General features: G+C 39.3%; 2 protein-coding genes across 2 annotated transcripts; both read right to left on the reverse strand.

Annotated features, from left to right (window-relative positions):
* Positions 1 to 447: 447 nt before the first annotated feature.
* On the reverse strand, positions 448 to 3,448 carry LOC145636728 (uncharacterized). The gene is made up of 5 exons (XM_081688283.1): positions 3,334 to 3,448; positions 2,445 to 2,788; positions 2,015 to 2,314; positions 873 to 1,133; positions 448 to 762 (listed from the first exon to the last, which is right to left on the reverse strand). Exons 1-5 carry the CDS (start codon positions 3,446 to 3,448, stop codon positions 448 to 450), a joined length of 1,335 nt encoding a protein of 444 aa, XP_081544409.1.
* Positions 3,449 to 5,857: 2,409 nt separating this feature from the next.
* LOC145636729 (uncharacterized) lies at positions 5,858 to 8,219 on the reverse strand. The gene is made up of 5 exons (XM_081688284.1): positions 8,056 to 8,219; positions 7,440 to 7,748; positions 7,053 to 7,266; positions 6,252 to 6,314; positions 5,858 to 6,166 (listed from the first exon to the last, which is right to left on the reverse strand). Exons 1-5 carry the CDS (start codon positions 8,217 to 8,219, stop codon positions 5,858 to 5,860), a joined length of 1,059 nt encoding a protein of 352 aa, XP_081544410.1.
* Positions 8,220 to 17,240: the final 9,021 nt, after the last annotated feature.

The raw sequence follows: 17,240 nt of genomic DNA on the forward strand, positions 1-17,240 counted from the left end.
TCCAAAAAATAAAAAAAAAATTATTTAAGTAAAAGAACAATATGTATTAAATAAATGAACGAGTTGTAACCATTAAAGAATGTAATATAATATAATAAAGAACAATATATACCTTAATCGTAGTCTGTGCTTTTTGTTTCATCTTTGAAACACCCTTTGCGCTTTTCTTTTTCCATGACTTTATCTTTTCACCTTTTAGCTTTTTGGAAACCTTTTCTTGTGTCCTTTTCCACCTAGTATTCTTTTGACCCTTTTTCCTTTTTGGATAGGATCCTTAACATTAACCTGAACTGCGTGTTCTTTAACAATTCCTCCATGTTCTCTTTCAAGGCCTCCATGTTCTTTTTCAAGGTCTCCATGTTCTTCAGCCAATTCCGCAAATATTACTGGTGGTTCTAATAGACTGCCATCACCTTTATTTTGAGTAACATCTTGTTTATTCGTTTTTTACGACTCAGGTGGCACATCTTTATCTTCTCCCATTAAGAGCTTAATCCTAGTAGTGCATTCTTCAATTGCTTCCTCAATGACTGCTCGAGCACTCAAGTCATTCTGTGCCCGATCTACAAGTGTGATAAATGTACGAATATGATACAATCTCCATACACTACAAGGAGTGACACCCATTTCAGCAACATCATTGTCATCAACCCTAGTGCACATAGCAGCTTTTGTCCATCTCTTGCAAATGTATCTCTTCGGGATATAAGTAATGTTGTTTAAGTGTAAGACACGAAGTGAGTGCCTGCACAACAAACCTACCTTACCAAAATATTTGCATGTACAATCAAGTGTAACTGTTGATTCATCAAATGCAATTTTTTTGGATGCCCAACATGATATTCATAAAGAGGAGGTTGAAATCCTATTACCTTGGCCGTGCAAGGAACACCATTGACAAAATTGTCTTCAAAATGTAAATAGATTTGAATAGTATAAATCTTTCTAGCATGCTCCAACAGTCCAATATCTGCCCAAACTAAATGACGATTTCCAGTCATACTATCATAATCATTACTGCCTTCTCTACTCCTCCACTCATCAACAACCTCAATAAAAGTAGTGTAGAAATCACATAGACCATGAGTGGCATGTAGTCGACGGGAAACTGATTTGTTCGTAGTTTCACTCCTCTAACACCACCACTAAAATAATCTTTGGAATATGCAGGACACCACATCTCTATGATATTATATAGATTTTGCAGCCATTTATTATCTGTGCATTTGTATGTTTTCTGCATGCTGTAAAATAAAAGAATATCAAACTAATTGAAAAGAATGACAAATATAATGGAAAAGAACATATGTCTACTTTAATCCAGCACATTGTGTTCACTTGAGAAGAACATCAAATATATGATAAAAGAACATTAAACGTACAAAACAAGGAACATTCTTTTAAGTAAAAAGAATATCATATATAATAAAAAAAAATACGTCTATATTATTGGGTGCACTTGAGAAGAACATCAAATAAATTACAAAGGTACATTAAACATGAAAATAAAGAACATCGTCTAACAAATTAAAGAATATTAAAGCAGTAAAATATTTGAATAAAATAAATTTAAAATAATTAATTCATAGAGTTACCTTGACCAATAGTGCTCGAATTCTTGAATAGTATCTGTATACTTCAAAACAATATCAAACAAATCATTAAAACCTTCCTTTGCTCTAAGTCATTTGATATTTTTCTTTGCATTCTCCCCAATATGCCACGTACATAATTGATGTCGGGAATTTGGGAAAACAACCTTAATTGCTTTGGCCATTGCTTGAGCTTGGTCAGTCATTATTGTCACATGATGTTTGCCACCCATGGATTTCAAAAAAGTATTGAACAGCCACTCCAACGACTCCCATTTTTCATTGATCAAGAAGTCAATACCAAACATAACATTATTGTTATGATGATTCATACCAACAAAAGGTCCTCAAATCATACCATATTTGTTTGTACGGTACGTTGTATCATGGACTAATAAATCTCCAAAAGCATCATAATCTACCTTCATTCTATTATCACGAAAGAAGAAATATTGCAAATGACCTTTGTCATCAACATCAAAGTCATAATAAAAGTCATACTCACTGGATTTCCTCTCCTTAAAATAGCTAAGCAACCGCTTTGTATCACAACCATCAAACTTCATTTTCTTATGTTGAGATAAAGCACCATACGCATCCCTACAAAGAAATGAAAGATTTACCTCTCCACCAGCTTGATGCTTTAAAACACGCACTGCATCAGCAATAGGTATACTACTCTCAATCAAGCTACTCATCATCACAACTTTTTCATTAGTAACCTGTATACCAAAAAAAACACATTGTTTCAAAAAGAGAACATCATGTATTTGGTAAAGAACATATATTGCGCATTAAAGAACATGTTTTAAAAAAAATTAATAGTAATGTCCAATAATTTTAAAATTGTACCATTATCTTCCTATAAGACCTAATCAAATGTCTCTTTGAAACAGGAACACTACTATGATTATGAACCATAGTGTGATTGACCACGACATACAAACCAGAAACCTTATCAATATCAAATTGTATATGAGCCTTGCAACCTGTGTGGAAATTCCTCTTTTGGTAAACTTTTGGTTGTTCACCATGCTTCTTCTCTTGCTTAAAGCCAGCAAAAGAACACAACAAAAAGCGTTGCCTAGGTGTCCTATCTTTGTCTTCTCTACGATTCAACCTATCTTTACGTATGCCAAAACCATGTTTAAATGCATAACTATTATACAAATCATAAGCCTCTTCATCAGACTTGACTTTTCTTTCAAATAATTATGATTCAGTTGCCTGGTAAAACCTGAAATATGAGATCAAAATACATATATATTAAGATGATGTTCTTACATAATAACATGATGTTATTTTTTATGTAGAGTATGTTCTTTTATATATTTGAAATATTCTTTATGACATGCATATTGATAACGGCACATTGATTACAAAAAAATACAAAACAGAGTACAACAAAAGTACATGACATTTTTAGAAAAGAACATGCTATTTGAAGAAAAGTACATACGGAGTACTACAAAGTACATATATAATTAAAAATTGCACATGCATTATTATATAAAATCAACATTGATTTTAGCAACAATGACATATAATAACAAATATAAAAGAACATATCTAAATAATCAAAATACTTCATCTTCAACCTTACACAAATTACTTAAACTTAAAAATATTGAAAAATTATGATGTAAATCGATAATAAAATTAAAATTAGTAATAATAACTAAATTTAATAATCAAAATTAAGGATTAAAAACTGCAAAATAAAATCGATTAAACAATTCACCTTCATTGAGGTTTACGATACCCTCGACTTTACCTTCATCGTTGATATCATCATCATTTGCATCATCAACAAATCTAGCATTAGAATCATGGCGAAATTCAGATTGATAAACCATTTTTAATTTCTTCTACAACGAATTAAATTGATCGATTGTCAAATTTCTCTCTGTAATTTTTGCTCTGTAATTTTCTCTCTCTAAAAAGTTTGGTATTTCTATGATTTTCTCTCTTTAAATCTTTTTTGAAGATATCAGTTAACAAAAATTAGCAAAAACTGAAAGCTATAAAATAGGCAACAATTCAGCAAAATCCACGTGATAAAACTATCTTCAATTTTTTTTTTAATTCGCGTAATTCAAAATTAAGGGAATTACTCCTGCCAACTCAGCAGGTGCACCAAGAGCATGGTGCACCCTTGTGTACTATCAAACAAGTGCTCCTAGGGCTTGTTCCCAATTTTCTCTCTCCTCCATTGTAGCAATTTTTTTCTTTAAACTCATTCAAGGGATTTTTAAAATTGGAAAAATGGAAAAGAAAATTCCAACCTTACTTTTTCCTTACAAAAATCCAACCTTCATTTTATTCCTCAAAAATCCAACCTTTATACCCCTCTTTCTCCAACAAGTCCATTTTACCTGTGACCTGATAAGCAGGTTAATTTTTTTTTTTTCTCTCACTTTTCCATCTCACTCCTCTTCTTTCTCTCTCCTCTCACCTTAAACATTGAAACCACCAACCCCACCTTCGCCACCATCACTCATCACCGTCGTTTCACCTCTCCTCCCCTCCCTCACTCTCGTTCTCCCTCTCTATGTCTCTCTCACCTCTTCCTCCATTGATCAACCCTCACCCTCGGCTCGTGGAATTTGGGGTAGGTTTTTTCGGGCTGTGTTTCAGGAAGATCGGGGAGGTTTTTAGGGGCTAGGTTCAAGTAGGGAGGGTTTTGAGGTTAAGGGAATCTAAGGTGGGTGATTTGGGTGGTTGACGTGACGGAAAAGGGGGGATTCTGATTTTTTTTTTCTGGCTGGGTGGTTTGTGAGGTTTGGGTTTGGAGGTGGTGGATGGGCGGTGGAGTTGGTGGCTGGGCGTGTGTGTTGGTAGATGGGCGGTGGAGTCGGTGGCTATGCGTTTTTGTTGGTGGCTTGGTGTGTGTGTGTTGGTGGCATGGGAAGGTGGTGGTGGTATGTGTTGGGTTTCGGTGGGCTGTGCATTGGTTCCGGTGGGCGGTGGGGCGCGTAGGGGAGGGAGGGGGAGAGGGAGTGGTGGCAGGGGAAGGTGGTGATGGAAAACGGATTCTGTTTTTTTTTTTTTTTTTACACTTTTTCTTTTAATTATTTTTGTTTTTTAATAATTAAAAAAAATAATTAACCTATTAATAGCTGACAGTGCCATATAACTTAGAAAAATCGGTCATCAACAGGTAATTGACCTGTTGGAGAAGGAAGGGTATAAAGGTTGAATTTTTGAGGAATAAAATGAATGTTGGATTTTTGTAAGGAAAAAGTGCTAAGGTTGGATTTTTCTTTTCCATTTTTCCTTTAAAATTTGGGGAGTAGTTTGGTTGTGCAATAGAAAGTTGGAGTTTCCATGAATTTTGAATGACTAAGGAGGGACTAAGTATTTTACTTCCTACATTTTGTGGGAAGCGGAAATTCCCATGAATTCCAACTTCTCCCATTTTTGTTTTTTTTTTGTCAACCAAACAACTCCCCAAATTTTAAAATCCCATGAATTTTCACTTCCCCCATTTTATTTTGTCAACCAAACAACCCCTTGATCTCATATTGCTTGATCCTTGAGGACTGTGGCTGATTTGGGTTTGGATTTGTTTCTTGTCAAAAGGTAAGTAGTAGAAGCAAATTACATAATAAACATAACACTAGACACCAAAATTAAATTAAAATCACCCAAATCATTTCTCTAAACCATAAATCACAATAAAATAATTGAGAATTAAATTTCTAAAATATTGATGAAATTAGCAATATTACATCCAAGAAGAAAATGGCAGAAAATTTGGCGAAATTTACAAATTGTTGCAGATAGATTTATATTGTGAAATTCTCAATGGTACTCATTATTATTATTTTTTTTCCAATAGTAATTTTTTTAAAAAAAATAAAAAGAATTTTATTAACATTTATAGCACCAAACAGTTCTACAAGACAAAACAGAACACAAACAACCACTCCCAATACAAGCTAGGCAGCCCGCCACTGGCCCCTAACTACACATTACATTCCTAAACCAGTTATATTGGTTTCAACTAGTCTTTAGAGGCATTATAAATCTAATTCTTTGAAGAATATCAAACTTTAGATCACTGATCACATCTTTTGGTCCTCTCAAGCATTTCTCCTAAAAAACTTATTTCTTTGATGCCAAATACAATATATAAGGCCAGCAAAACAACTCTGAATTATCTTTCTCCTAAATCTCCCTAGAATTTGTTCCAATTTTGCATTACAATATTCAATATTAGTCGGATTAAGATGAATATTTATAGCATTTTGAAGGTGATCGCATCACCTTCTGCTATACGGACACTCAAAGAAGATATGATCCACACTTTCAGGCATCAAATTGCAAAGTGGACAAAGATCATCATTAGTTATTCCCAGCTTTGCTAACTTCTCCTTTTTCTTAATTCTTCTCCACATAACTAACCAGCATATGATCCTGCTATGCTTAGGAATATTGAGTCTATTCCAAACCCAATCACTCCAAGCAACATCATTAGTATCCAAAGTCAGCCATTTATAACCACTAGCCACAGAATAACCTTTAGGATCAGCAGCCCAAGTATTACTCCTGTAACCAACTTTCAGCTTATCCTTTACGCACCAAATATGCTTCAAGTTCTAGCTACAAGTAGGAGGGAACTTGTATCTTTTCAATTCTTATTCTTCAAATACAGACTATTAACCCATCTAAACCACAAAGAATCTTTCTTTTGAGGTATGTTCCAGATGAGCTCGCCCACTGCATCAATATTTCAGGCATGAATATTATGCACACCAAGTATGTTTGTGAAATAATTAAGGATGTTGTATCATTTTTTCAATCACCATGGTTTTCCCATATAAAATCGATACGGAAAACATAATAATACATATCCACACTATTGTTACACATTTATATAATTTTGAGAAATCGTATCATTTACAATCGCCACTAAAGCCTAAAAATCGATACAAAAAGCCTTTTCAACACTATATATATAAATATTACTTGACAAAGAATACATAAAATATGTCATAGCTTATTGGTGAAACTTTTAATATAAGAGTTTGAGGTTGCATGTTCAAATCTTGTAAAGATCATACGCATGTTTTTTATTATTTTTTTTTTTTGAAGAAAATGAGTTAAACATTTATAGCAATTGTAATTGCTACAATAATCACCACGATTGGATGTAGTCTTTCGTATCCATTATTGAGGCCAACCCCAACGATATTGAAAACCACTACTAAAGGCTACGGCAACGGGGGATATTGTATCGAATGACCATTTGTTGGGAAAGCTTTTTGTTGCAATTACAATTGATACCAAAGGTTAAAATAATCGCTACAAAAAGGTTATATTCTTGTAGTGTAATCCCAAGAAATGGGAGGAGCCTTGGAATAGACAGGTTTACCATCCCAAAGATTATTCCTGCAAATAGCCACCACTCCATCTAGCATAACTTTAGGGAGAATGAAGATATAATCCCAAAAAAACATGCATGTACATAAGAACAGAGTTGACTAGAACAACTCTCCTAGCATAGGACAATTTCTTACAACCCCAAGTCTTAATCCTACTAGTAATTTTATCAATAAGACTCTGGTAATCATCCTTTCCTAGCTTTTTAGCACTGACACCCAAATATCTAAAAGGGAGAGAACCTTCCACAAAACCCGAACTCCTGATAATTTCCTCTTTGTCTTCCTGACTAACATTGCAGAAGTAAATATTTGATTTTACTTCATTTGCAACCGAACCAGAAGCTACTGCAAAAGTTTCAAACTTTTGCACTTAAGGTGAAACCTAAACTGAGGAAGAGACCCAACATGAAAGAGAATTCTAGAAAGATATTCCATGCATAGGAAAAAAAAGAGAACATACATTGGGTCTCCTTGCCTTAAACCTCTCTTTCCTGGATAATATCCAATCAAACTCCCATTATAATAGATGGAAAAAGAAGGAGAAGAGACACAAGCCATAATCAGCTGAATGAACTTGGTAGAGAAATTCAAAGCTGCTAACATTTTTGACAAAAATTCCCATTTGACAAAATTATAGGCCTTCTTAATATCCATCTTCAGTAAAAAAAAAACCACTTGGGGTATTCTTTCTCCCATATTTAGCCACCAGATCTTGAACAATACTGATATTTTACACAATCTGTCTATCTTTAACAGAACCAATTTGGTTCTGTGAAATCAGATAAGGAAGAATGCTTCAATTTGAAACAAAGAAGCTTCGTAATGCATTTATAAATGATATTACAACAAGATATAGGTAGAACTCTGTTATAGAAGTTGGGTGGTCAACCTTAGGGATCAAAGTCAAAGTAATACTATTGATCTCCCTCAGCAGCATCCCATTCTCCATAAATTGCATCACTGCATCAATAATGTCTTCCCTAATCACACTCCTAGTCTTCTTAAAAAAATGTTCTATTGTAACCATCTAGGCCATGAGCTTTCTCTCCTGGGATAGAGAACATAGCCTTCCTAACTTCCTGTCTAGTAAAGGAGCATTCAGCTCTAGAATCTGCTCCTCTCTAAGCATATTATTCTGCTGTACAATTTCCTCCTTAATTGGAATTCTTGTACCCTGATCAGAACCAAGCAGCTCTTTATAATACTCCAGAAAAGAAGCAGAGATATTGTAGACACCCATTTGTGTCTCCCTAAAACCAAACCCGGTGATGAGTACTTTTCACGTCGAATCATAATCGAATGAAGTGAAAGTGTGGAAAGTCTAGTGTTGCGGACAGTTTTAATTTCATTTCTCTTCTCTTTGTTTTTGAAAACCTATTTAAAGAAAACGGCCAATCCAGTTTGGTTGGTCCATGATATGGGTCCAATAATAGTGTAGTTGGATGAGGCTTTAAAAGAGGTTTCTAACGATATATTATAAGCCCAATTCCGATAAATATTGAGGAAGTTATGGCCAAATTACTAAACTGGGCCCGGTTTGAGCCTTATATGCGGCCCAATGATCTAGAGGAGGGCCTACTATGGATTTACCATTCCTAATGAAATTAATAATGGCTTTAGTCTTCTAGATTCTTCTAGAAGGTTCTTTTCATTCCTAATTCAATTAGCATTAATAAATTGACTTTTGTTGACTTTTTGGAATTTTAATCTGAATAAAAGAGTGTTTTAAAGGAAAACACGATTTTATCCTCCTGTACGGTTAAAATTTTATCTGAATTTAGAAAACGCGTAAAAAGATTGATTAGCGCCTAAGCATTAGCGCCTGGCGCTAATGTCAGCGTCTGGCGCTAACTTCGTTTTTCACGTCAGAACTCTGGTTCGTTTTTCTATCTTTTTGGCTGATTTTCTCTATAAATAGCCTCCTAAAACTCCGTTTTCAGTCATCTATCATCTACAATCATCTCTAATCACCCATTCTCTAATTCTCTTATCTCTCGAAGCTAAAGCTTTCTCTCTCTCTTTTCTAAACCAACCTTTATACAAAATTTCGCATTCACAAGACCTAGAAACACCTAGCCAAGTTCGAAGTTGCCTTTGCCCTAGACGTGAAAGGTTTTAATTTCTGAGGGTTTGGTCCCAAATCTCTATTTCAATTATTTAATTTAATTGTTTGTTTATTATTTTCCCTGAAGTTACTAACATGTGTATTTTGTTATGAGAAAGAGGTACGAGGCATCCAAGTAAGTGCTTTAATTGATTTATTGTTACTATGATTTAGAATCATGCTTAGGTTGTTATTATGATTCCTAATGTTATGTTAGCGCATTTTGATCTTCCTAGTATCATGTCTAGGGTAACTTTAATATCAAGTATGATTAAAAGTATGATGCCTTTTTTATTCTTTCCTAATATTCATATTCATGTTAGTATCATGTTAGGGATAAATATTTGATCTTTATTGCTTAGTGACATGCTAGGGTTTGTTATTTAATCTTGTTAGTATCATGCCTAGGATCTTGCTATTATTATGTTTTAACATTATTATGATTATTTTTATGATTATGATTATTATTATGATGATTATTGTTATGATTATTATTATGTTGCTTGATATTTATAATTATTGCTTGATCACACCTTTTATGCATGTTTAAAAGGGAATTTGTACTTGTAATCACGCTTAATAAGATAATTAATAATCTTGTTTAGGGTTAATTTGATTATAATTCAAGTGATCGCCAATAATAGTTTATTTGTGCATTAATATTCAACCAACATAGATTAAACAGGTTTAGGGTTAAACCTATTGATTGCATGTTAGTCAGAAAGCGCACATGAATACGATCAGAATAAAGTAGAGGCCTATTATTAGGGCAGGTTCAATCTCTTTTAGGTTGGATTTGTACCTTCATCCCCGAACTACCAGTCATGGTTCCAGACCTATTGGAGTTGACGATCTCCTGGATCGTTAAGGGGTGTAAACTTCACCTCGTGAACGATTTACAAGTTTCTAAAACTTGTTGGCGACTCTTTTGCTCTATCTTCTTTCCCTTTGGACGCCACCGTACTTTAGTGTATGATCACAGTGGGGTTCAAGCTAGGGATAATGCTTGAAATATTCCCTACAGATATGATTTAGTGAATTACACCATTCTCCATTCTTATTCTTAATTGCAATGATTGATGTCTAGGGTAAAAATACCCTAGACATGTGGACCAATGAGAGGAGGTCACATGGCGAGTTCAGGATGGCCCAAGTGGCCAAATACCCTCTTGACACGTGGCCCCTTCAGATAAGCTTCTAAAATGGCGGCCTTCAAGGGCCCAAATCCCAAGAAGCGCCGTAAAACAGCGCATCCCGCTAAAATCTAGGTCAAGTGACCTAGATAAGGGGCACACTTTCCAACGACCCTATAAATAGGGAGATTTTCCCCCATTTTGGGGACACATTGAATCATTTATTACACCTACTTTCTCTCTCATCAGAGAAACACCTGAGCTTGGAATCCGAGCAGATCCCCACCTAAATTTCCGCACTCTTTTTTCTTCTTCAAGTTACTAACTTGATCGTCGGAGGCGGAGCTCCACCACTCGGGGTCTCCGTTGTTTTTGCACGTACAACTCAGCTAGACCAATCTTTGTGACGTAACTCTCCCGAGGATGGTTCAAGAGTCTGTACCACCTCCTGAGCGTCCGGTCGACAAACCAGAATTCTTCACTGACCAAGAGGATGATGATCCTCAGGTTGAAACTTATATAGCCAGTGATGGCTCCTTGATAACCAAGCGCATCCGCCCCAGAGATAGTCTGGAGTGGGGTGCCAGCTAGGCGGGTACAAAGCGACCCCTTGGACAGCCGAAAAGGGAAACCCATACGGCCAGCGGATCAGCTCCCGTCACCCGAGACGAACTCATGAAGTTCATGACAAGTTTCAAGGGTGAAATTAAAGATCTGATCACAAAGAGTCGGGCTGGCCCGAGCAAGGGTCAGTCGGCAAAAAAGACTCCTCTAAAGAAGGGGAAGTCAGTCAGATATCGGCAGCCTACTCCTCATCCCAAAGAGAAGGCAGCCGGGACCATTGATTAGTCTAAGATTCTTCTGCCGAAGAGGAATATCAACAATCCCCGCCGGACTCAACAGCCGGAGGGAAACAAAAAATCAACTCTTGACGCGCGGGAGATTATCACCCGCAAGAGAAATCAGCAGCTGTCTGGGTCAGCTTCTACATCGAGCTTTCCAGACAACTTCAAGAACACATCTGCAGGGAATGTACCTTCCTTGAATGAGAGCCATACAGGCGGTAATACCTTCCATTTTGGTCCTCAGATGATTGGGACTGCACCGTATGTACCGTCTCTGGTCTACGGTCCGTATTCTCCCCATTTCATGCAGACGTCCCTCTTCGGAGGTCAGGCGGCATACAACAATGCCCAGCCACTGGACTGGCAGCTTTGTCTGTTCCGCCTGGGTGAACAACCTTCTGCGTTCACCCGGGAGATAACCGAGGTGGCTTAGCCGGCCAAGGTTAAAAATGTGTTGGTAGGCACCTATGACGGTACCTCTAACCGAGAAGATCACATCATGGCTTACACCAACCTCATGTACTTACAGGGGTTGGATGATGCCAATTGGTGTCGATGCTTCCCGGCTACATTGAAGGTCATTGCCCAACAATGGTTTTACAACTTGCCAGCCGGGTCCATCGATAGTTTCAGGAATCTTGCCTTCCTGTTCGCTTCCAAATTCTCGATGAACATCCCTGCGAAGAAAACAAGTCTTGACTTGAGCACCATTAAGCAGGGAGAGAGAGAAGGATTGCGCTCCTATGTCAGGCGGTTCAATCTGATCAGAATTCAGATTCAAGGATTGTCCGATGAGGTAGCTTTTACAGACTTTTTTAAGGATCTGAGAGACGGGTCGACTTTCAAGTTTGACCTAGTCAGAAAAGGGGCTTTCACTTTACAGGCGGCCTTGAGGGAGGCGGAAAGCTATATTCAAGCAACCAACCTCTGCTCGCCTGGTAACCAGTCGAACTCTAAGAAGTCTGACAGGCAGAAAGACAGCTGGCCTCTTCAGCCAGTTAAGAAAAAAGAAGAGAGCAAGAAGAGAAAAGAAGTCTGGGCGGTTAGTGATTCTGACCAGCCGTCTCAGAAGAAAAGAAAGAATTTAGACCGTACGTTCCCAGGTACGAGTTTAACAAGGACTGCAACTCCATCCTCATGGAGATCAACGACCGGCTGTCTCTAGAGAAGTCTAATCCAATGAAAAGTTCCATTCAATCAAGGAACAAAAATAAATTCTGCAAATACCATGAGGAAATTGGCCATGACACCAACGACTGCTTCAGCTTTCAACGGGCATTGGACCGTTTGGCTGACAAGGGGATGTTAAAGTCCTATATTTCTAAGTCCAAAGGGACTAATAAGAAGAACCCGGGAAATTCATCTAAGACACCCCAGCCTATTAGTAGTTCGGACACTGATAAAGAGCCGGTCTACACCATACCAGGCGGGTTTTCATGCGGTGGCCCTACCATCAAGGGTACCAAGAGCCATCTTTGAAAGATGGACAATGATGATAATGATGATTAGGCAGAAAGTTCCTCCTTCCCAGATGTTCTGATCACTGAGAAGGATAGGGGCACTGTCCGGCGTCCGCATGATGTCCCGGTTGTCATTGAATGTAAGGTCGCCTACCAGCTGGTTGGACAAATCCTTATTGACACCGGCAGCTCGTCAGACATCATCAGTCTCCGGTGCTTGCAAAAGCTGAAATACAACCTCAACAGCATGCATCCGGTTACCCACCCCTTGGTTGGTTTTGGGGGTGGGATGGTTTACCCAGTCGATAGGATTGATTTACCAATCCGGTTGGGTGAAAAAGGAAAAGGACGACAACTGGTCGTCAAGTTCTTGGTCGTTGAGGAACTGACCGCCTACAACATTATCTTAGGTCGGCCAACCCTCAACGAAGCCAAGGCTGTAATCATCCCTTCTCTCATGATCATCATGTATGAGATGGATTATGGCTCTGTTGGTTCCTTGAATGGGGATCAAAAGACGGCTCGGGAGTGTTACCTTTCAGCCATCAAGGATACGGTGGCCCTAGACGGGCAAGCCCCAAAACTAATAGACCTTGATAATGTTAAGGATGTCGCCCCTGCCCCACCGGCAGCCGGAAAGAAAAGAAAGGCTCCCCTGCTGGTAGAGGTGAAAAAAGAGAAAAAATAGCAATCACTAACCGGGGAGCGGTCAGCTGAGCTCCGTCCCCAGCCGGCTGGAGACCATACTGATATACCTTTGGACGGCAGCCGTTCAGAGCGTACTGTTAAGGTTGGGACGGCTGCTTAAGCTAATCTGGGTGCAGACCTACATCTATTGCTGAAAGAATTCAAAGACATCTTTGCCTTTGAAGTGGAAGAGATGCTAAGTGTCAGCCCGGATCTTGCTGTCCACAAACTTGCCGTGGATCCAAAAAAGAAGCCCATTCCACAAAAGAAAAGAAATCACGGCGAGGAAAGAAGTCAGGCGGCAGCTGCCGAAGTTAAAAAGCTGTTGGAAGCCGGGTTCATTCAGCCATGTAATTTTCCCGACTGGGTGGCGAATGTTGTGCTTGTAAAGAAGCCTAATTTTACCTGGCGTATGCGTGTTGATTACACAGACCTCAACAAGGCATGTCCCAAGGACAGTTACCCGCTACTAAAGATCGACAATCTAGTCGATTCGACAACCGGGCATGCCTTGATGAGTTTCATGGATGCCTACTCTGGCTTCCATCAGATACCCCTGTGGAAAAAAGATCAAGAGAAGATGGCCTTCGTCACTGATCAGGGGTTATTCTGTTACACGGTGATGCCATTTGGCTTGAAAAATGCACCGGCTACATTCCAACAGATGATTAATACGGTCTTCATTAATCAAATTGGGAGGAATGTGGAGGCGTACATTGATGATATGATAGTCAAATCCAAGCAGCAGGTGGATCACCTTGCTGATCTCCGAGAAACCTTCACCACACTCAGGCAGCATAAGGTTATGTTAAATCCTAAGAAATACGTCTTTGGTGTTGAGTTTGGGAAGTTTCTTGGGTTCCTGATTGATCAAAGGGGGATAGAGGCTAACCCCGAGAAGATACAGGCGGTAATTGACATGAAGTCACCCCGCACTGTCAAGGAATCACAGAGACTAACCGGTTGCCTGGCGACATTGGGGAGGTTCCTCAGCCGGTCAGGTGACAGATGCCTTTACTTCTTCCAAGCAATCAGAAAGAAGACCAGATTTGAATGAGGGGATGATGCCGAGGCGGCCTTTCAAAAGCTGAAAGAACATCTGCACTCTTTGCCAAGGCTTGTTAGTCCTCTGCCCAAGGAGACGTTATATATGTACCTAGCCGTCTTAGATCATGCTCTCAGTGTTGTTTTCCTTGCTGAGAGAGACGACATTCAGCTCTCGGTCTATTTCATTAGCCATGTGCTAAAAAATGTTGAACTCCGGTACCCCATGGTTGAAAAATTTGGCCTTGCTCTATATATGGACTTCAAGAAATTAAAGTCATACATTCTGGCTAATCAGGTGTTAATTTACACCAATCAGCCCCTCAAGCGGCCAATGTCCACCTTGGAGTTATCCGGCAGAACGCTGAAATGGGCTATTGAAATGCAAAGTCTTGAAATCACTTTTGAACCTAGAAAGGCAGTGAAAGGTTAGGCGTTTGCCAAATTCATTGTTGAAATGACACGACCGGTCCCACTGGATAATATTGATCAGGTTTGGAAAGTGTATGTAGACGGGAGCTCGACGAAGAACGGCTGCGGTGCGGGAATTATATATAAGTCCCCTGAGGGAGACAGATTTGAATATGCACTGCGGTTTAAGTTTCAAGCCTCAAATAACGAGGCAGAATATGAAGCCCTGCTAGCCGGAATTCGCATGTGCAAAGCAGCAGGGGCAACAAAAATTGACGCCTACTATGACTCACAGTTGGTCGTAAGCCAATATGAGGGAAAATATGAGGCAACTCACCCGGCTATGATCAAGTATCTTCAGGCAGTCAAAGAAGAGGTCAAGGAACTTGAGGAATTCCGTCTGAGTCAAGTGCCCAGGTCAGATAACAACCAAGCGGATGTGTTATCCAAATTGGCATCTTTCATCTGCTGTGATACGCCTCGGTCAGTCTTTTGGGATGTTCTTGAAAAGATAAGTATATATGAAGAGCCCATTGGAATCCTGGACAACTGCTCTACCTTGATGGATGGCATCCAGACATATTTAACAGAAGACACACTTTTTGATTCACCACAGAAGGCAGCTGTCATGAAGAAGCGAGCAGCAAACTTCGAGATGAGAAACGGAGAGCTCTTCACGGTGGGTTTCCTTAAACCTCTATTTAAGTGTGTTACCCTCGAAAAGGGGAAAGAAGTTCTTGAAGAATTGCATGCTGGATACTGCGCCTCTCATATAGGCGGCAGGTCCCTAGCCTTCAGAGCCAAGCGTCATTACTTTTGGCCTACTCTTGAAGCAGACGCTAAAGAGTTGGTGAAGAGGTGTGACAAATGCTAGAGTTTTGGCAAGCTTATTCGCCGCCCGGCTACTGATCTGACGCCAATCCACATCTCAGTCTCGTTTTCTAAGTGGGGCATGGATATCCTAGGTCCTTATACGCCTGCTCCAGGCGGAAAACGTTATATTTTGGTGGCTCTTGATTATTTTACCACATGGGTAGAGGCCGAGCCGGTCAAGAACATCAAGACAAAGGATGTCATCTCCATCATTTTGAAGAACATCATCACCCGGTTTTGAGTACCTATGTCTATGGTGTTTGATAATGGCCCTCAGTTTGAAACGCCTGACCTTAAGACTTGGTTGGGAGATCAGGGTATCTCACATTATTTTGCATCAGTCGGCCGGCCCCAAGCAAACGGTCAAGTTGAAGCCTTTAACAAGCTTATCTCAGATGGCATAAAAAAGAAAATTGAAAGAGCTGGTGGCTTATGGGCAGAAGAGCTTATTCATGTCCTATGGGCCATCCGAACAACCGCCAAAGGGTCAATCGGTGAAATCCCATTTCTTATGGTATACGGTGCTGAAGCCGTCTTGCCCATTGAACATTACGAGCCGACTCTCAGAGTCATGCTTTATGATGAAGAGGCAAATTGGGAGGCCATGCGACTAGCATTGGACTCCCTCCCGGAACGCAGGGGAAACGCTTTCCTGCGCCATGAGATATACCGTCTGAGAATGACGAGAGCCTACAACAAGAAAGTACGTAAGCGTCCTTTGAAAGTTGGCGACTTTGTGTTACAAAAAATGGAGGCAACTGGTAGGGCCAATGAGGCTGGAAAGCTAACTCTTAATTGGGAAGGCCCCTACCGGATCTATGAAGAGGTCAGGGATGGCACTTACCTTCTGGAAACTCCAGACGACAGGCGTCTACCTCGAACTTGGAATGTAGATAACTTAAAAAAGTACTACTTCTGAGAAATGTAATTTTTTTGTAAATAGTGAGACCATCAATGAGAAATCAGGCTTTGTTTGCAAAATTGTTTGGTTATCTTTATAATTACTTATCCGCCTTGGTTATGCTCAGGTGGAACTTTTGCTTAACTATTTAAGTTTGATACTTAGTGTAGATTCAGTGATATAATTACTTGTCCGCCTGGGTAATACTCAGACAGACTATTTGTTTAACCAACTAAGTTTGATACTTAGTGGAACTTAACGTTATAATTATCTGTCCGCCTGGGTAATACCCAGACGGACTAATTGCTTAACCAACTAAATTCGACATTTAGTGTAACTTCAATGTTATAAAAATTAAGCACAAAAACGCTTAGTGGCTATACAACCAGTCTAAATAAAAGACCAAAGGCCAATGGCCGGATGGTTGCTTATTTTATAAAATCGCCTGTCCCAATATGGACGATGGCGTCCGGCGACACCCCTCCGGGTGCAATCGTCGCAGAGAGCAGATTCTTTGTCAGTTCTACGTACCTTTGCAGATGGAAAAGATTGAACGACCAAACTGGTCAACACATAGCCGTCTGACCAGAATAATCTACGAGAACGATTAAGTCCTCAAATATCGGATGCCCTGAGGCATAAGTCGGTTTTCGGCTGAAGTTTTCACTTGGATTATTTATTATAAAGTTACACTCTCTCTCCCAATTGGGGAAAAACAGTCTGTGTAATGGCTCTACAATAATCCCAGACGGAATATTACCGCCTCGGTGAGAGGCTCGAAGCACCCAATCTAATGGTCGGCT

The sequence above is a fragment of the Chenopodium album genome, chromosome 6 (genome assembly GCF_948465745.1).
Source record: "Chenopodium album chromosome 6, dcCheAlbu1.1, whole genome shotgun sequence".
Lineage (NCBI taxonomy): Eukaryota > Viridiplantae > Streptophyta > Magnoliopsida > Caryophyllales > Amaranthaceae > Chenopodium > Chenopodium album.